We start from the raw sequence: 18,615 nt of genomic DNA on the forward strand, positions 1-18,615 counted from the left end.
TGAGTTTTCCTGGTCCCAGTCCCAGCACTCTTTCCAGTCCAGTCTGTATGCTCATTACTGCTTCTCACAAGACATTAGTAAGAATCCAGTGCTTTGTATATTTTCAGGAAAATGCATTAGATTAGAACATGTTTACTTAAAAGGCTGGGAGGGAGAAAAACAAAAACATTTATTGCTATACTCAGTTGCTCAAAGTCTGAGAAACAGCCTGACATGATAGATACTGAGCTGGTCTTTGGGAGTGAAGAAAATCTAGTTTCCAATTCCACCTTTCACAGTTAATAACTGTGTGATCCCGGGAACTCCTGCTACCTCTCTGAGTAATTGTCTCCTTCAGAGAATGTAAACTCCTTGAGAACAGGAACCATTTCATCTCTCCTCCTATTTCCTATTGCCTAGCAGTGCCTGGTACATCGGAGTTGTTTAATAAATGCTTGCTGCTTAACCTCAGTTTCTTCATTTGTACAGAGGTAACAGTAGCACCTAATTCATAGGGTTGTTGGAAGGTATCTCAAATGAGATACTCTGTATTAAGTGCTTTGGAAACCTCACAGTGCTATATAAATGTTACTATTTTAGTTATGAAGATCTTTTATCCCATCAGTGAATAAGCATTTATTAAATACCTCATGTGTGCCAGGTATTGTGCTACATTCCTGAAGGAGGTCACAGTCTGATAGGAGAGACAACATGCAAACAACTGTGTAGAAACAAGCTGTATACAGGATAAATCGGGGTTAATCCATAGAGGGAAGACATTACAAAAAAGGGGGAATGGAAAAAACCTTCCAGTAGCAGGTAGGATTTTAGCTGGGACTTAAAAGAGACCAGGAGGTGAAGCTGGGGAGGAGAGAGTGCTTCATGCATTGGGGGACAGCCAATGAAAATGTACTGCCACTTTGGCAAAGACCCAAGCTACGGTATGGTTCGATAAAGAGCGGTGATGGTGATGTCCTTGTGCTTTAAAGAGAGCTCAGCTATTTTGAAGTACATTTGTGTTTTGTCCCCCTGGGGAACCCATTAAGAAACTATTTTCAGAGCAACAAAAATAAAAGCTTTTATTTGTTCATTTGAATATAAAACAGGCGTTATCACAGATGTACAAAGCGTACTGGTGGTTTAACATACAAGAAGGTTTGCTGTCCTTTGCACATAAAAACTTTGTTTGAAACTGTGATTGGCTGAGTATATGAACTGCTCTAACCAGTCACCACACTCTATGAAATAACGCTGCTAACATTCAACTGATAAAAGGGACAGTCTCCCCTTGGGTAAAGTGTCAAGCAGGATTAAATATATATATATATATATATTTATTTATATATATATATAATAAACAAGCACCATGAGGAATCTGCTCCTGTTTGATTAGGTCTGTGTGTGTGTGTGTGTGTGTGTGTGTGCGTGTGTGTGAGTGTGAATGTTCATTGTGTACCCTCTCTTTGTGCAAATTTTGATTACATGGTTTTGTCTGACTTCGAAAGCACAAGGTCACAAGACAAACATTTTATACATTCTCATGAATGGTTTATCTACAATACAGTTCCTAATACAGAACAATCCTTCTTTATTGCTGAATCTGGTGGTATCAAAGGGTTGCCTTCCATTTTGCTTTTCACTATGTTGCTCCAAACTCAGTCCTTTATCCCTTATTGGGTAGAAAACTCAACACCACAGATGACAGGTTGCAGAAGAGATCCATTATTATTAACTCCCTTTCCCAACTGCATTGCAGCATATATCTCTCCCTCTTCCCTCCTCCATGAATGGAGAGTTAAATTTGGTGAAGGCTAAAGTGACATTGGAAGTGATGGTCAAATATGGCTAAAAGGATTGAGGTGGAATTTTGGAATTTCACAAATTACCCTCCATTCCCCCCTTCCAGCCCAGCCCAGCCCCCCACCCACCCCCTTTATATTTAGCAATTGATCAAAATTGTGTTTGAAACTTAGGACAAAGCAATTGTATTTCTACAAGACATTTCTTTTTTTTCTTTTTCTTTACAGAATTTATTTATTTTTTGCCCCTTAGGAAGTAGAGGACCTCATGTTGTAGTAAGTTCTCCGATTGTGTGTTTGGAGCATATGTTTAAAGATATCAACACAGCAATGAAGTCCAAAATGGTGATCTAAAAAGCAAATGCCTTGTGGACATGGGAGGATGCACTGTACATGCAGACCAAAAAAAAAAAAAGTGCTTTTAAAAAAATACTCAGAACAATTTGCCTTAGATTTTGGAAGTCAAACAAAACTTTCTTTTAGCAAAGGGCCCACTACTGAATGCATACCTCAAAGTCAGATGTAGACTTTACCTAAAAGTGTCATTTAAAAAAGAAAAAAAAAAGGATCTAAATTTTTCCCAGCAACAATCTCAGTCATGCATATCCAGTAACAAGAGAGCTATCGCAGGAGCCTATTTGGGACAATCATAAAATAAATCAGTCTTAGATGACTGCTGATAGACTCACTCTGGTCAGACACAGACAGGCCAACTTGATTTAGAAATGTACTAATGAGCTCTGAAAATAAAAAAAATAAGGGGTGGACGGAGGCAGGAAAGGAGAGACAAGAATGGAAGTAGGATCTGAAGACCTATTTATCTATGGGTAGCAAAATGAAGGCAGCTGTGAAGCATGCTTTGTGACTCTTCCCTTTCAATGGCCTCTGTTACAGGCTACCAGGGAAGCTCAGTTCCTTGAAGAACTTCCTTTGGTCTAAGAGACCCTGGAGAAGAATACTCACTAGCTCGGTTACAGGCAGGAGGAGAAAAGACCATTTACCTAAGTCCATTCCCTACAGTTGTCTTGGAGAATGTGCCTACCCACTACAATGGCCAATGGAGGGAAAAATGAGACCAAGTTGGTGCAAGTGACCATGTAAAACCGTTCCTTATCACAATGATAACAGCAATGAAAAAAAATTAACACACCAACAAAAATGATGGGGAAAACTTGTGCAACAAATTCTTGCAGCTAGGAAACAGTGCTATTCGCCAATCTGCCTTCCTAAAGTCTAACAAGTGTAAGCACATGCCAGCACAAATATAGTTATTGTTACCTCTGTGGCAAAGAAAAAAATATTTTAGTGCATGTTTAGCCTTAAATTCATTCACCATCTTCGAGATGGCAATAATTTCACTTGCTGGTATCTGGTATCTAGAAGAAACTTTGAGACAGGGTTGGCAATCCACGATTGCTTTCATCAGAGAAAGTTTGTGTGAGTTAACACTCAATTATCTACAGTAGAGTGGGGGTTGGGGGGAAACAGGGACACCATGCAAGTGACAAGTTCTGCATTTTAAACTTTAAAATCTTCTTTTGTCCTTAGTGAATTTATATTTCATATATATATATTTGATGTGATACTATCCACGCAAGATAATACAACACTTTTTTATATTAGCAAACATTGCAAGACTTTAATATTCTTGAATGTTTTCTCTTTTATACTTCTAAAGAGATCAAAATAAATTAAACGTTTTGTACATAATTACATATGAAGAAGTTAACTTATTTTATCTTTTTAGTTTAGTACAAAGATATCTGCAAGATAATTGCCGAAATACACCTTATTTATAATTTCTTCTTTCTACACTAACGTCAAAGGCCATTTGGTAGCCTTTATCCTTCGGCACATTTCTGACAAAGAAAGCTGCTAAATTCTAATTGGAAGGTGCTATTTGGAAAGTTTTCGTACCTCAACATGTTTTCCTAAAACAATGGGATCTAAAGATGGCTTCAATTAGTAACAGATCCACGTTGGTAAAGATCGATGACACATTAAAACAGTGAAAACAATTCTTTGTTACACTATGTAAAATTGTTTAAAAGAACCCATTCAGTGGGCAGATTTTTTTAAAAATTGCTACTTCAGCTCAACATAAAGTACAAAGCCACATTTACGCAGAAAGCACTTATCCAATAAGCCAAAAAAATTAAAGAAAAAAAAAGAAAAGTTTTAAAATGGGCTTTTCCAACAAACCAAAGGCAGTAATCCCAAAGTCCTTCTGAGCTAAAAATTTAGTGGTAAAGGAAACACATTTCACATTTTATTCCCCGGCCAATTGTGACTGCTTTGAAAAGTCATAGTCATCATCATCACCGCCATCATCATCACAATAACAGAAACAGTTCCAAACTGATGAGCATCACCCTCGCTTCTCTGCACATTGTTAGTGGACACTGAGAAAAATGTATACATCTCTAGTAAAGTCCATGGAAGCCAAAGGGTCAAGACTACATGTTGTAGGCCACATAAATTGGATCTAGCTGGTCTGCCAAAAATCCATCTCGTAGGTGCATACGCTGCTTCTCTCCACGGGAGTTGATAGGAATGACACCAATGTCCACCACCACCACCACGCCTACAATCAGGTAATGTTCTTCTAGAACCACATTCGTGACTAAAGGAACAAGGTCCAAGGCTTCTTGCTCTGATCCATCCAGCTCAACCACGACGACTAATAAATTTGTCCAAGTAAACACGGCACTAGGAGGGGAAAAGACAAATCATTAGTATGGTAAACAGGATAGGGTTAAAAAACAATTCTACTTTTATAGATAGATATCTTATTTTTTTTCTCATCACTGCAATTTCCTGATTTTCTACCCCCTACCTTTCCCTAGTAACCAAATAAACACTAGTACAACCAACAAAGAGACCACATCTGATCTTGCTCCTAGACTCCCTCCCTCTACTTCTAAAAGGATGAAAAAATGCTTCATCATCTGTTCTTCCAGACTTAATAGTTACTGTAATTAATTCAAGTTCAGCTGCCTTTTAGCATTCTTTGAAATTATATGATTGTAGTAGCATTTTTCTCCTCATTATGTTTTTTTTTCACTTTCCAATTCATGTCTTTCCATTTCTCTAAAGTCTTTATATTTTAAATTTTTCTTACCCTTGCTTGATAGTAAAAATGAATAATATAGAAATAGGTATTGATTGATAACATTTGTACAACCCAGTGGAATTGCTTGTTGGCTCTGGGAGCAGAGAAGGAAGAGGGGAGGGGAAAAAATGGATCATGTAAGCAAGGGAAAATATTGAAAAATAAAATAAAATCTTCCTAGAGTAGAATAACATTCCATTTACATTTGTATACCACAGTTTGTTCAGCCAGTCATCCCCCAATTCATGGATACCCACATGTTTTTCATTTTGGGGTTTTTTGGTTTGTTTTTGCTCTAAGAAGAAAGCTTATGATGATATTTTTTCTGTCTTTGATCTCCTTGGTGAGCATGGATGCCAATATACTTGTCACTTTGTCACAAAGAGTATGAACAGTTGAGCAGTTGTGTTTGCTTTTGTCTTTCCTGGGGGGAGAGGGGGCTAAATCAAATTTACTTCAGCAGCTAGGGAGATTAAGAAAGGTTTCGCATGGCTCTTGAAGTGAATTTTGAAGGCAATACAAAACTTAATAAGCCAAGTTGGTCATGTGACAAAAAAAATCCAAAACAAAAAATTCATCATCCACCTGGGTAACTTTCTGTGGCCATAAGTCTGTGAGCACATGGAATTGCCACAATGAGGCAGCAGAACAGGGTTTTGTATAGGTAATAATAATCATATCTTATCTTTAAATAGCACCTATATGTTAGAGATATGATGTGGTATAGTGGATAGAATAGTGGATTCAGAGCCACAAAGGCATAGGTTCAAACCCTATCCCAGCACTTACTAGCCATATGACCCTGGGCAAGTCACTTAATCTTTATGAGCTTCAGGCAGCTAATTTTCTAGGAGTTAAACAAGTTAAAGACTTGTTTTGTTCTTTTGTGGAATGAGTTTTCTCATCAAATCTATCTCTATAGCACGATTACTTCACCCATTGTCCATTGGCTCTCCATGGACTGTAGAGATTTAGGGAGTTCTATCAACTTAAATGCGAAAAAAAAATTACATCTTGGCATTTATGTAATGCTTTAAGGTTTGCAGTTGTTAGTTATTTCAGTATAATCAGACATTTTGTGACTCCATTTGGGGTTTTCTTGGCAAAGATAGTGGAGTGGTTTGCCATTTCCTTCTCCAGTTTGTTTTACAGATGAGGAAACTGAGGCAAACAGGGTTAAGTGATTTGCCCAGAGTCACACAGCTAGGAAGAGTCTGAGGTCAGATTTGAACTCAGGAAGATGAGTCTTCCTGACTTCTGTCCTAGTACTCTATCCACTGTGACACCTACCTGGCCTAAGGTTTGCAACAACCCTGGGAGATAGGTGTTATTGTTATCTTGATTTTAAAGATGAAAATAAAAACAACAACAACAACCACCAAAAAAAAAACAATGGAGGCAAACAGAAGTTATGTGACTTGTCCAGGGCCACATAGCTAAGTGTGTGAGGCCAAATTTGAACTCAGGCCTTTTTGATTCTAGGTATAGTACTCTATTACTTAGCTATCTGCTTTCCTTTGTTATCCTATATATTTTATGAATTTCAAAACATTAATTATTCTGAGAAGTCCCTAGGTTTCAACAGACTATTAATGGGGACCTGTCCCACCCCCTAATTTAGGAACTTCTGCTACAGAGCAAATTTGCAAGGTACTTCTTTCTACAACATTGTCTCATTTGAGCCTCACAACAACCTTGAAATCAGTAGAATGAATACTGTTATCACTTGATAGGAAAAGAGAAGACCAGTGACTTGTTCAAGACCCCCAAAATCTAAAGAATCAGAGGCAAGACTTTCCTGATTATGCATTCTCTCCATAGAGACCTTCAAACAATGGCTAAATGGCTTATCAAGAAGCCATTTGGACATTGTCCCATTTGGACAAAAATGGCACCTGAGTACTCTTTGAACTTCTATGACAATGGCTAAGGTCCAAAATGGTGGAGCAGCTCAGAGGACTTCTATAAAATCTGAAGTCACTTGGATCTGGGCCATGTGAGTCTGAAAAAAAAAGCTGACTTAGCTCTATGTTTCTTTGCCAAATGAGATCATCCTGCTAAGTGCAGCTTGAAAAAAATCAAATTACCAATCCCTGAAATGTAGGAATTTATAATGAGCAGTATTAATTATCTTCTCTCTTGGTATTTTTTTCCAAGCAACATAAAACTTAGCCATAAAAATCTGCTCCAGGTTAATGCTTTGCTGACTTAGTTTTAAGGGAGTTGGAAATCCTGTTCTGCAGTTTAATGGGGGAAAATGCTCTGATTAAGCAACATCTCTTAAGTATGGCCCCAAAAGGAGGGTCACTAGATGAAAGATTCTTCTAAGTCTTTACCAGTGTAACTGAAAAGTTAGCAGACTGCACAAACATTACAAGTAAATGAGGACACAAAGGGTATCAATTTTAGGAATAAAATAATTGCAAATATCCAAATCAGAGCAATGTAGGGTGGGGTAATGGGTGAGATAACTGGCTTATGAGTGAAGATAACACAGGTTCAAAAAAACCTGTTTCTGACCCATTCTGGCTCTGTGACCTTGGACCAGTCATTTATATTCTCTGTGTTCTAGGAAATTTGAAGACTATATGAGTTTTAGAATAAGTGCTGAGTAGAATTATTCCTTTCCTAAGAAGTGCCTCTATCAATGAAATAATAGCTGTAGTCCCAACAAAACTTCTAGAAACTATCCCTTAGGATCAGAAAGCACATTCAAAACATTCCCTGCCTCCCCGGATTGTTGGTTGATGGGAGGGTCAAGTGAAACTTTGCAGACCTTGAATCTCTACCTAAAAACTAGCTCTCATCGGGCAAGGCTGTTGGAGTGAGACTACCAGGTTTTTCTCAGAACTTAGTGTATTCTTCATGACACCACTGACTCTAGAAAGAAATGTGAGGGATGGGCATCTGGTAACCCAGAGTCCATATAGGTAGGAGAGGGGTGGGAAATAAAGACAGAGTTTTCTCATGAGCATATGATGGCCCCCACTTAATGGTCAAATACTTGATGCTCAATGGGGTAGCCAAATGACCAATCAACAAACTTTTTTAGAACCTACTGTGTGCCAGGTACTGTGTGGGGCTCTGCTAATACAAAACCAAAAGCAAGTAGTCCCTCCCCCAATGAACTACATTCAAAATGTGGAGAGGGGGGTGGGCAAAAAGCACATATATGCACATATGAAGAACAAGAACATATATACAAGGCAAACCAGATGGGGAAAAGCCCTACCTGCTGGGGATGGGAGAGGTATGTGAACATTAAAGACTTCATGTTCAAAAGAGTAGAAAGATGAGAGGGAAAGAATTTCTGTTAATCTGTTTATTGATTGTTTGCCAGTCTTAAAGAAGATGTAGAGAATATTCATTTATACCTGGACTCTTCATGAAGCAATCCCTTTGCTTCTTTGCCATATCTTCAGAGACAAATTAACAAGGGAAACCAAAGAAATTTTACAATTAAAAAAAATTGGTTATTGAGCAAAAAGGGTTTTGATTGGCTGGAATTATTTTCTGGTTTCTTCTATAAAAGCCTGAGGCTTTCCCTGTCTTCATCGCTCAGCCCTTGCCAGTATGATTACATTCCATTTTCTCTGTATATGTCTTATATGAGATTAGAATGAATCTTGAGTCTTTTTCATCCATTTAGAGCTTTCAATTCTGAAGTATCTATCTTCATTTTTCCAAAGATGAATCCACATTGGTCAGTAACACTCTACCAGTAACAATCAGTTACTTATGGAAGAAACATTTTCTTGGGAAAGAATTTCATAACATAGATGTAGGGATGCCATATACCAGACAAGCAGAGCATCATGGAGAACTAGATGTTCTTTAAAAATGAGAAATTAATTCAAGTTAAAAATGTTTTCTTTGAAACATGAAAAAGATAAGTAGTGGCTAGACTGACCTTTAAAGTTCTTTTAAAGAAATCTAGAGACCTGAGCCTGGAAGCAGAGAACAAAGATGGAGAGGGAAGGAGAAAAGAGAAGATGGATAATTAAGGATTTAATTTCAGGGTTTTCATTTTTAGATGAGTGGGCTTACCCACTTGATGGTAAAAACTCTAGCTCCTGTGTTCTGCCAGATACATCCTCAATGACTAGACTGTGAATGGTGATAAACACAAGTACATCCACTGTAAAACCAGGGGCTTAAAAGCAGCAGTTAATGCCCCTTAGTTTCAATCTCCTCAAGAGTAAGAAATGATTTTGGGAGGGATGTTGGAGTTTTCCCATCACATTTTTTTTCTACACTTGCACGTCCTACAAGGAGGTACCTAAATCCTTCCCCTAGGTGAGAGGCTTGGTAATCCTAGGCAAGCACTCCTGTTCCTGCCAATCAGTCAGTCAACAAACACTGATTAAGAGTTTACTCTAAGAGCTGTGGGTTCAAATCTAGTCCTCCAACATTTCCTAACTGTGTGATTCTGGGCAAATCACTTAACCCCAATTGTCTAGCCCTTACTGTATTGTTTCTGGAACAGACAGTAAGGATTTTTTTAAAGGGTTTCCTCGGTGACAGTAGGAATGATGCTAAGTACTGAGGATACAAAGGCAAAACACCTGGTCCTTGATCTCAAAACTCTGTCTAATGGAGACAATATGCTGAAACCAGGTACATACAATATATATCCAGGAGAGGTAGAAGGCAACATCAGAGGGATGGCACTAACATAAAGAGAGCCTGTGCTTTCCAAAGTTAGGTTTTAATGGAAACTTGAAGGAGCCCAGGGGAGTTCAGAGACAGAGGAGAACATGGGAGAGCCTGCCAGATAAGGGTGGGGGACGGCCACTGAAAATACATGGAGAGTGTTTCCTTTGAGGATGGCAAGAAGGCCAGCATCCCTGGAACAGGAGGAAGAGACCAGGTTAGGAAGGGCTTTAAAACCCAAATAAAGTATTTTATATTTGATCCCAGAGGAGGAGAGGAGAAGGAGGAAGCCCCTAATTAAATTGAATTACTGTTTAATCATCAGGCTTTAATACGATGTCCCTGGGCTGGAAAAGTTAGCTGGATGGGGAAATCCACCAACCCTGGCTGCCTTAACTGTTAACCTCCTCTAAACTACTTAATCACATTGGAGAACTTGTAGTACAGATTAAAAAGGCTCAATCACCCAGCATGGCTGTTATTATTTATGGTGCTCCACTAGCATACCAGGCACTTCACAACAGATTAAATGGACTAGAGACAGACCAAAAGCCCCAGCCTCCAGGGAGGGTACAATTTTAAAGTACTTAACTGGGCCAAGGCCCCATTATGGACATGTAACCTGTTAGGCTGTTTTATTGCACCCAGGATGACAGGGAGCATCTGAAATAGGTATTCTTTTTGTGGGGAAATAGGGTGGGGGGGGGCCCTTTGTCAAATTCATGTAAGCCTCCCTTTGAAAATTCCTCCATTGAAACTCTGACAGGTTTTTCCCACCCCAATTTAACATTTTCCCACATACCTCACACATTGATTTTAAAAGATCCCAGGTGACAGCTCCTGTTTTTTTAAATCTCCTGTATCAGGTTTTCCTGAAGCCAAAAACTTTTCTCTAAAACCTGACAAAAACTTGGCCTCCTGGAAAATGTTACTAAGAAGTTTTCACTATAATAAAAATAAAATTAGTTCCAGGTAAAGCATGATATATTGACCAAGCTGGGAGTGTTTTTTTATTGCTAAGTTACTAACCCCAGGAAAAAATAAGGGTTTACAATTGGAAGGTCCAGCAACACTTTCTTAGCCCTTCTTTCAAGGTCCACTTCCACCAGTGTTTTATAATGGCAGGGTACTTTGGTTGCAACTGATTGGAAAACAATGCTCAGAGATCACCTTGCATTCATCAACTTGGCAGCAGTGGCAAAGGGTGAAAACATACAACACCCATTGGGTGTTAGGAAACCAAACATGCTAAGTTACACAGGGGGGACACAATGAATTGGTCTGATGGTTATAGAAAACTGTTGGAAAATTATCACAGGAATGTTACTCAGATGTTAATGTTCTTTGATCCAGAGGTTCCACTATGGGATTTATAGCACAATTTACCAATTAAAGAACACCCTGCTGTATCAAATTATTAATGGCAGTGATATTTATAATAGCAAAGGACTAAAAGCAAACTTAGAGCCCCACAATTTTCTTTAATTTTAATTTTTAAAATTTTATTTAATTAGATAATTTAGAATAATTTTCCATGATTACAAGACTCATGTTCTTTCCCTCCCCTTCCCTCCCCCACCGCCTTTCCATATCTGAAGCATAATTCCACTGGGTTTAACATGTGTCATTGATTGAGACCCATTTCTATATTATTTGCACTAGAGTGACCTTTAGTCTACTTTTCCAGTCGTAGCCCCATCAACCAATGTGATCAAGCAGTTGTTTTTCTTCTGTGTTTCTTTTCCCACAGTTCTTCCTCTGGATGTGGATAGCATTCTTTCTCATATGTCCCTTCAAATAAGGAGCCCCACAATTGATAAATGGTTGAATAAACTATGGTTGGTGAATGTCATGAAATATAAGAAACTTTTAATAACTTAAAACTGTTCTAAGTCTTTTGGGACACCCTGTGTATCATTTTGTGGTAAGAAACAAGAAATAGGGAGGATTCAGAGACACATGGTGAGTCATGAATGAAATTATACTGAATGAAGAAAGTACACCTAAAAGTACAACATCTACCATTATAAAAATGAAGACATTAAAACAAAACAAATGAAAAGCAACCTTATGTTAAATACAATGGATAGTGTTGGTTCCAAATTGTTCAATTTAATTCACTTATCCTTTTTGTCCAAAGTAAACAGTAAATATGTAAAATTGCAGATTATTAGTTGAATAATTCACTGTTGTGTGGTTTTACTTAACTGTTGTTTTTTGTTTTATTTTGTTTGATTGTTTTTTAATGGACCTGTGCTTTCTTTGGTGAGGAAATCTCCACCATTTGGTGAGCAACTTCTCCATCCATGAAGGCAGATCACCTATTTTTTTTACAATTTAAAGCCTCACAGAGTGACCTGGGGGAACACTGAGGGATTAAATGACTTACCTGGGGATACACACCCTGTGTGTGTCAGAGGTTGGACAGGAATCTGGGCCTTCTTGATTCCTGAGGTTAGCTCTACACTGAACTTGTATCATATTGCTAACTTTTAATAGATTCAAACTTGTTATGGCTCTGTCCCCTAATCAACTCCAATCCAACAGCATTTCCCTAGAAAAGAGGGCTTGTTCCTTGGGAATAACAACAGCTAGCATTTATATAGAGGCTCGAAGGTCTACATTTTCTCATTTGAACATTCTAACAACCCTGTGAAGTTAGTATTGTGGTGCCCATTTTACATCTGAGGATACCAAGATGCAGGGAGTTTCAGTTTTCCAGGTTGGTGGGACTGGAATCCAGTGCCCCCCTTTCTCCACTGTGAAACTCTGCCTCTTACATGTAGGACTTGTAGTCTGTCATGCACCTATATTCTACCATCTTGCTGGGGGAAAAATGTTTTCACATTATAGTTCATATGGATACAAACTCCAGGCTCCACATTTTGCTACTTACCATTCTGTGACACTCTTATGGGCCCTGATCACAGATGTCTCAATATCAATTGGATGATACCTCATTCCTCGCAGTTCCATAGCTTCATCTAATGCACCCACAACGTAAAGGGCATCATGGCGCTCTGTTTTATGAACCAGGGGGAGAAAGAACAGAGATGCATAAGCCATCAGGATTGTACAGTCTAATTCACTTCTTTTGAAAATGATTAAAAACCAAATTTGAATTAATTATATACCTGCTTGGGGGTGTTGTTTCCTGTCATTAAAAAGGAAACAACTTTTAGTTGGGATTCCTCAAAGGAGAGTCCCTTTACAGGGCACAGAAAACCAGTAAAAATGACAAAAAGAACAGTATATTTGAAAGGATCCTAGACCTAAAGCTGGAAGGGCCCTTCAAGGTCATGGCAATAAAATTTTCCTTTTCTATGAGGAAGCTGAGCCAGAAGGATGAGCCTGCTGCTTGACGTCAAATAGCTAATCAATAGCAGAATCAGGATCAGAAAGCAGGTTCCCTGATTCCAAACCCAGCACTCAGTACCATGAAGACATTTCACTGAAGATGTCTTAAATTTTTCAGGCTTTGAACTACCCCTACCTTCATCATCCTAGAGAATTCTCCCTCTAATCTTCCAATAATGCTGGTCTTTACTCATGTTAAGTTTCTTCTCATGATTTTAGGAATGAGAAGGGAAGGATCATGCTTATTTATTTTTTGCAAGTTACTACATACTACCAAACCTCTGATGGGTACTTAATTTTTTTTTTTAATTCTGATGAAGATGAGTCCAAGAGACCTTAGTGACTATCTGGTTAGCACCTCACTTTTTCAAAAGAGGGAATGGATGCCAAGAAAGAGCAAGTGGTTTGTTCAAAGTCACAAAGGTGATTACTGACTGGGTCAGAACAATAAACCAGGTCTTTACTTCCAGTCTGGCCATCCCATGTTGATATCATGCTGCAAAGAGATTCCATTTAACCCAGGAGACATTGTGTTTTCAGGGCTCATACTGAATGAATTATTCCCAGCCCATTTAGGAAAAACAATAAAACACTGTCCTGTGCTTCTTTGAAAGTGAAGAAATATATCCTTGATCTTTTAAGTGGTGAATGAAGGCTTCTCTTTGAAAAATGATCAATTTGTGAATAAAATGAAAGGAATGGAAACAATCATTTTATATATTTTTATACACATACATTTTATTATATATATGTGTACATATATATATATATGTTTATATATACATATTATACAAATATCTTCCATGAGCCTGGCACTGAGTAAGCATTTTTACAAATATTAGCTCATCTGATGCTGGGTGCTTTTGTGATCCTGATTTTACAGTGGAGGAAACTGAGGCAAACAGAGGTCAAGTGACTTGCACAGGGTCACAAAACTATTAAGTATCTGAGACTGGATTCGAACTGAGATATTTAGGTCTCTATCCATTGTGCCACCAGCATCCTCTAGTGAAACAAATCTTTCTTAGGTTAATATATGATGATAGGAATTGAAGGCATTAAACACACATGGCTATTAATATCTCGCTCCATTCTTGGCGAGGGGTGGTACAGCACTGGGATGCTTTGGACATCATGGTAAGGAGGGGAACAAGAGTACCTCTTGAACCCTAAAACATCCAGCATCCAGGAACTGTGTTTGGGAAGCCGTCCAACTCTAAATCAATGTGCAGCTTCTCAACTCTGTTTATATCTGTAAATTTGGTTTTCTATAGGCATTCCAAATAACTTCTTCAAACCCAAATAGTTCATGTATCTTCAGAATTCCAAATGTAATCTGCTGTCTGAATCGAGGACTCTTTAAGTGGGTTCATTCAGTTGCCATTCAGTTTTTAGTGGCATGTTAATGTCTTAGTGTCATGAAATGAAATTATCCACTTTCCCCTGGCAGAGATGAACAGATCCCCAGGTATGGGTTGAGTGAGCTGGGCGTCAGTGAGACATGGAGATAACTTTCTGCTCCAGCTCTTTTACAAGCAGAATGGCTCTCCATCTGGTCCATTTCTCTTGCAAAGTGGTCCCTCTTCCTCTCTCAAAATTGCTTTGCCCATCTTGCTAACAAAAAGCTGGGGAACCAGCTCGGGTCAGTCTGATTCCATCCACCAGAGGGCAGCAGGACACCCTTCCTCGAGCCCTGGCTGGAGGACAGCTGCTTCCAGCCAGAGCAGTCAGATGGTAGGAAGATGGGGATGCCAGGCGGGGCTGGCCATGGGACATTTTCCCCAGGCGAGGATGACAAGCAAAATTACCCTAAGGAAGGAGAAGGACCAGACAAGCCCTCAGCTCTTGTCCTGTGGGAACATCAGGGCCGGTTTCTATTTTGGGCTGACATCTGGGAGGAGGTTGGGAAATGGGTCCAGAGTGAGCAGGGAGGAGAACATCCACCAGGAGCCGTTTTAATGCAGTTTTGGAAACATTCAAGTCCTTAAGCAGATGCTTTGGAGTGTATTAAGTAGCTAAAGAGCCCTCATTAGTTTTAAATGGAGTCTGCCTTCTTGCAAACAAGGCTGAGGTTTATACCAAGCGGTGTACAGTATCAGAGAGCTCCTAAGTGGGCACAGTTGTTACCTACAGCAGGAATCCTTCATGTTTTGCAAATTTGGTTACTTTTGATCAGCATAACATTTTGCGGTTTCTAATTCATTTTGGGTCTCCAAAGGGACAAATGAGTATTTATTTAGTCCCTAATGGGTGGGAACAGGTCTTTGGGGGAGGGGGGCGGGGTTCAAAGGAAGGCAAGAAAATAAGGAGTCTGATGTAACTGGGAGCTAATTAAAGGGCTACATATTAGGGAATCTGTCTGGTCTGATCTTAGGAAGCTGTTTGAACTGGACTCAGTATGAAAATGCTCACCTCCATTGGCATCTGTAAGCTCAGTTCTTCTCAGGAATCCCAAATAGCCTGTTCGAGCCCAAATTGTCTGTGTGTCTCCAAAACTTAATCTTGAATTAAAGTGATCAGACTGAAGAGATTCATCTCCATAAATAGTAAAATAGCCACTGGCATTGTGAGCGCTGTGAACCCAGATCTGTTTAAACAAAACACAACAAATCACATCAAATTGAACAGAGCTTTATTCAACTGACTTAGGCAGGAGTTTTCTGAAAACCTCGATATTTCTAAACATTTCTAATTATATGTTTATTTGGACTGATAGTCAGATTCGTTAATCTCATTCTAAGCTTTGGGGGATACTGGAATAAATAAAGCTTCCTGAAATAATGGCATTGCTCATCTCTTTGGCTAAACCCTCTCCCATAAGTCCTACCTCCCAGGAGTAAGAAAATACAAGTAGACAAAAGCATATTCTGCGGTATTCTAGAGTAACTGCTAATTTGTTTGTTGTTTTTTTTCCAAGTGGGATTTTCACTGTATTCATATCCCTCCCATAATTAACTTCCCTAGTACTCAGTGGAAACCAATTCTTGAGTTCTGGATGGTCTCAAGGAGCATAAATACTCTGGATAGTAGAAGGGACCATCCTACTCCTACTGCTTTTAACATTTTGTACCCAGGTTTCTTGGTATGGTTATATCTGAAAGAGGCTAATTCCAGACTAGTTAAGTGTACCTAATTTCCAAAGGACATGACAGAAGTCAGGCATAGGAGTCGGGAGGGATCCTGGGCTATATTGCTTGCTGGAGGATCTACTAGGAGGGAAAGGTGACCAGGTACATCCTGTTTATTCCTTTGCTGCTTTCAAGGGTATCTTTTTTTGCATATACATATATGTTATCTCTTCTGATAGCATATTCCCTCCTTGAGGCAAGGGGATGTTTGTGTCTTGGTATCTTTCCAGCACCTAGCTAGCCTGGTATCTGGCACACAATAGGTGCTTTAATACATAATGGTTGATTCATAGATATTTACTCCTAAAGTTGGCTTCAGGAACCCCAAGAATTAACCCTAGCAACAGCATGGGGACAACCTGGTTTGCCTCTTTAACAAAGAATATGTATCTACTTTGTAAATGGGGAAGGAGATCATAGTAGGATCATTGTTTTAGAGCTGGAATAGACCTGAGATGTCATCTCTTCCAGCCCCTTCATTTTAAAGGTGAAACAAAGCCCAGAATTAAGTGATTTGCTCAGGGTCACACAGTTGTCAAGTTTCCAAGGGAGAATTTGAATCCACATCTTCCAATGCCAAAATCAGAACTCTATTTCATTATGTTACTTTTCAAGGTAGAAACTATGCCAGCATTTTTTGGCTCCTGGCACAGCATACTTATTACTCCATGCTCCTAGTAGTGGTCATACACAACACTGTGGTATCCCATCTGTAGGCACTGAGATTTAACTAAGCATTTTTCTCAAGACATTTTTATCACTTGAATTCAGATACCTACACAGTTCTATAAACTCTACTGGGATCATCACATATGAATAAGAAACAGAGCCAATAAAAAACCCTTGAGGAAAAGGAGTATAGGAAATGAAATCTGATCATGAATTGAAGGGTTATTACAAGGGGAAAAAATGGATAAAGAATGATATTTGAGGTTTGTCTCCTTCATGACTACTTTTGCTAAATAAATTATAAATGCTAGATATTATCCTCCAATATAAAACTGCAAATTTTAAAGGACATTTATTTTATGACCTGAAATAAAATTATATTATTTGCATTCTAGTTAGTACACTTGCCATCATTTCCTAAATGATTACTGTGTCCAGATTCTAAATTGTAGTATCATTATTTTTGTTTGCCTTTCTGTTATCTCTTTTGCATCTGAGGAGTTCCCAGCAAGGGCAGCAGACACATGGGAATCAAGAGAGGAGAATGTATCCAGGGAGGTGAGGAATAAAGAAATGTTCGTGCTCCCCCTCCAGTTCCATGCATTATTATAGCCAAATGTATCTTTAAAACATTACTGTGTTTATGATTACACAAAGAATCTTACATACTTCTTTAAGGAACAGACATTTTGTTATTCTGAGAAAAAGATGTAACTCTGTTTCAGACTTATATGTAACTAACTCAATGACTCTTCTGTCAAGTATTCCAGATCTGATCAAATCAGACTTTGTAGTTCATTTTCCAAGTTCCATTTCCTTTGGGGGCTATTTGTTGGCTCAGTCTCTCATTCATTCATGAGGATCCAATTAGAGATCAAATGCATGTGTGAAAAGTCCCTCCATGGTTTCAAGGAGAATACAATATGTATATCTGAAGAGGAAAATTTGGTCTTAAAGGGTAGGCTTGCAAAAGACAACTCCCATTACTTACCTCCCCAAGATGAGAGTCTCCCAAAGGTCCTTTTGTTTCTGGATTTGCAATTATGATACGGACTCCAGGGAGGATCTATTGAAGGAGAAGAAAAATCCAATTGAAGGGAAAGGAGAAAAAGGAGGGAGGGAGAAGAGAGGAAGGGAGGCATGCAAATAGGTGAAGGATATAAGCAGTCATCCAAGCAAAAACACATTTATTCCTACACTGATGCTAGGTGTACGTTTTCCTTCCTTTTTGAAATTTGGTGAGCCCGAGTCCAGAACTAGACAATACATTTCTTATGATGTGTAAGAAACACATTACCTTTAAGATGTACTCAAATATTTAAATTACAGTTAATGAATAAACAGGCAATCTTCACTTTACATGATCTTGTTAACAAAAGTCCAAACTGATAATCAAGAAATCTATAATGATAATGAATAATTACATGCATTTCTATGCAGTTTTACAGTTTGCCAAAGCATTTTCCTTAAAATGACCCCGAGAGGTAGCCAGTATAAACACCCTTATCCCCATTTAATCGACAAGGAAAAATTCAAAAGGTGGAAATGACTTGTTCATAGTTATAAAAGTTATTAAGTGTTAGAGCCATGATTCTAAGTCTTCAGATTCCACATTCATTTTGTGTTAACTGCAGGCTTTAAACAAAGATCATTTTCAGAATAAAACCTAATCCTTGAGTGCACCTAGGAAATGGTAATCCTTAGCCTGTGCAGACCTCAGATGTTTCATCTATAGAATAACTGAGTTGCATGAAGTGATCACTAAAGTTTCCTAAGCTATATTACTATAATCTTTTATTTCAGGGGAGGAGATTTGTAGGTGAAAGCTGTTACTTCATCATGCGTTAGAGTAAAGGAGTTGGTGGCCAAGGACTGAGGGCTAAGGGTACCCCCAACATGTGCCTGTGGCCTAGGAGGG

At 38.7% G+C, this 18,615-nt stretch overlaps 1 protein-coding gene across 7 annotated transcripts in view; it reads right to left on the reverse strand.

Annotated features, from left to right (window-relative positions):
* Window positions 1–1,031: 1,031 nt before the first annotated feature.
* DIP2C (disco interacting protein 2 homolog C) overlaps window positions 1,032–18,615 on the reverse strand; it is a 634,433-nt gene continuing 616,849 nt past the window's right edge. For all 7 annotated transcript variants that reach the window (XM_007504698.3, XM_007504697.3, XM_007504696.3 and 4 more), the window contains 4 exons: window positions 17,689–17,763; window positions 15,313–15,487; window positions 12,440–12,563; window positions 1,032–4,487 (listed from right to left, as the gene is read on the reverse strand). In XM_007504698.3, the coding sequence (XP_007504760.1) occupies window positions 4,235–4,487; window positions 12,440–12,563; window positions 15,313–15,487; window positions 17,689–17,763 (627 nt within the window). In that variant the 3' untranslated portion in view covers window positions 1,032–4,234. The remainder of the gene's footprint in view (window positions 4,488–12,439; window positions 12,564–15,312; window positions 15,488–17,688; window positions 17,764–18,615) is intronic.

This window comes from Monodelphis domestica, chromosome 5 (genome assembly GCF_027887165.1).
Source record: "Monodelphis domestica isolate mMonDom1 chromosome 5, mMonDom1.pri, whole genome shotgun sequence".
In the NCBI taxonomy this organism is placed as follows: Eukaryota; Metazoa; Chordata; class Mammalia; order Didelphimorphia; family Didelphidae; genus Monodelphis; species Monodelphis domestica.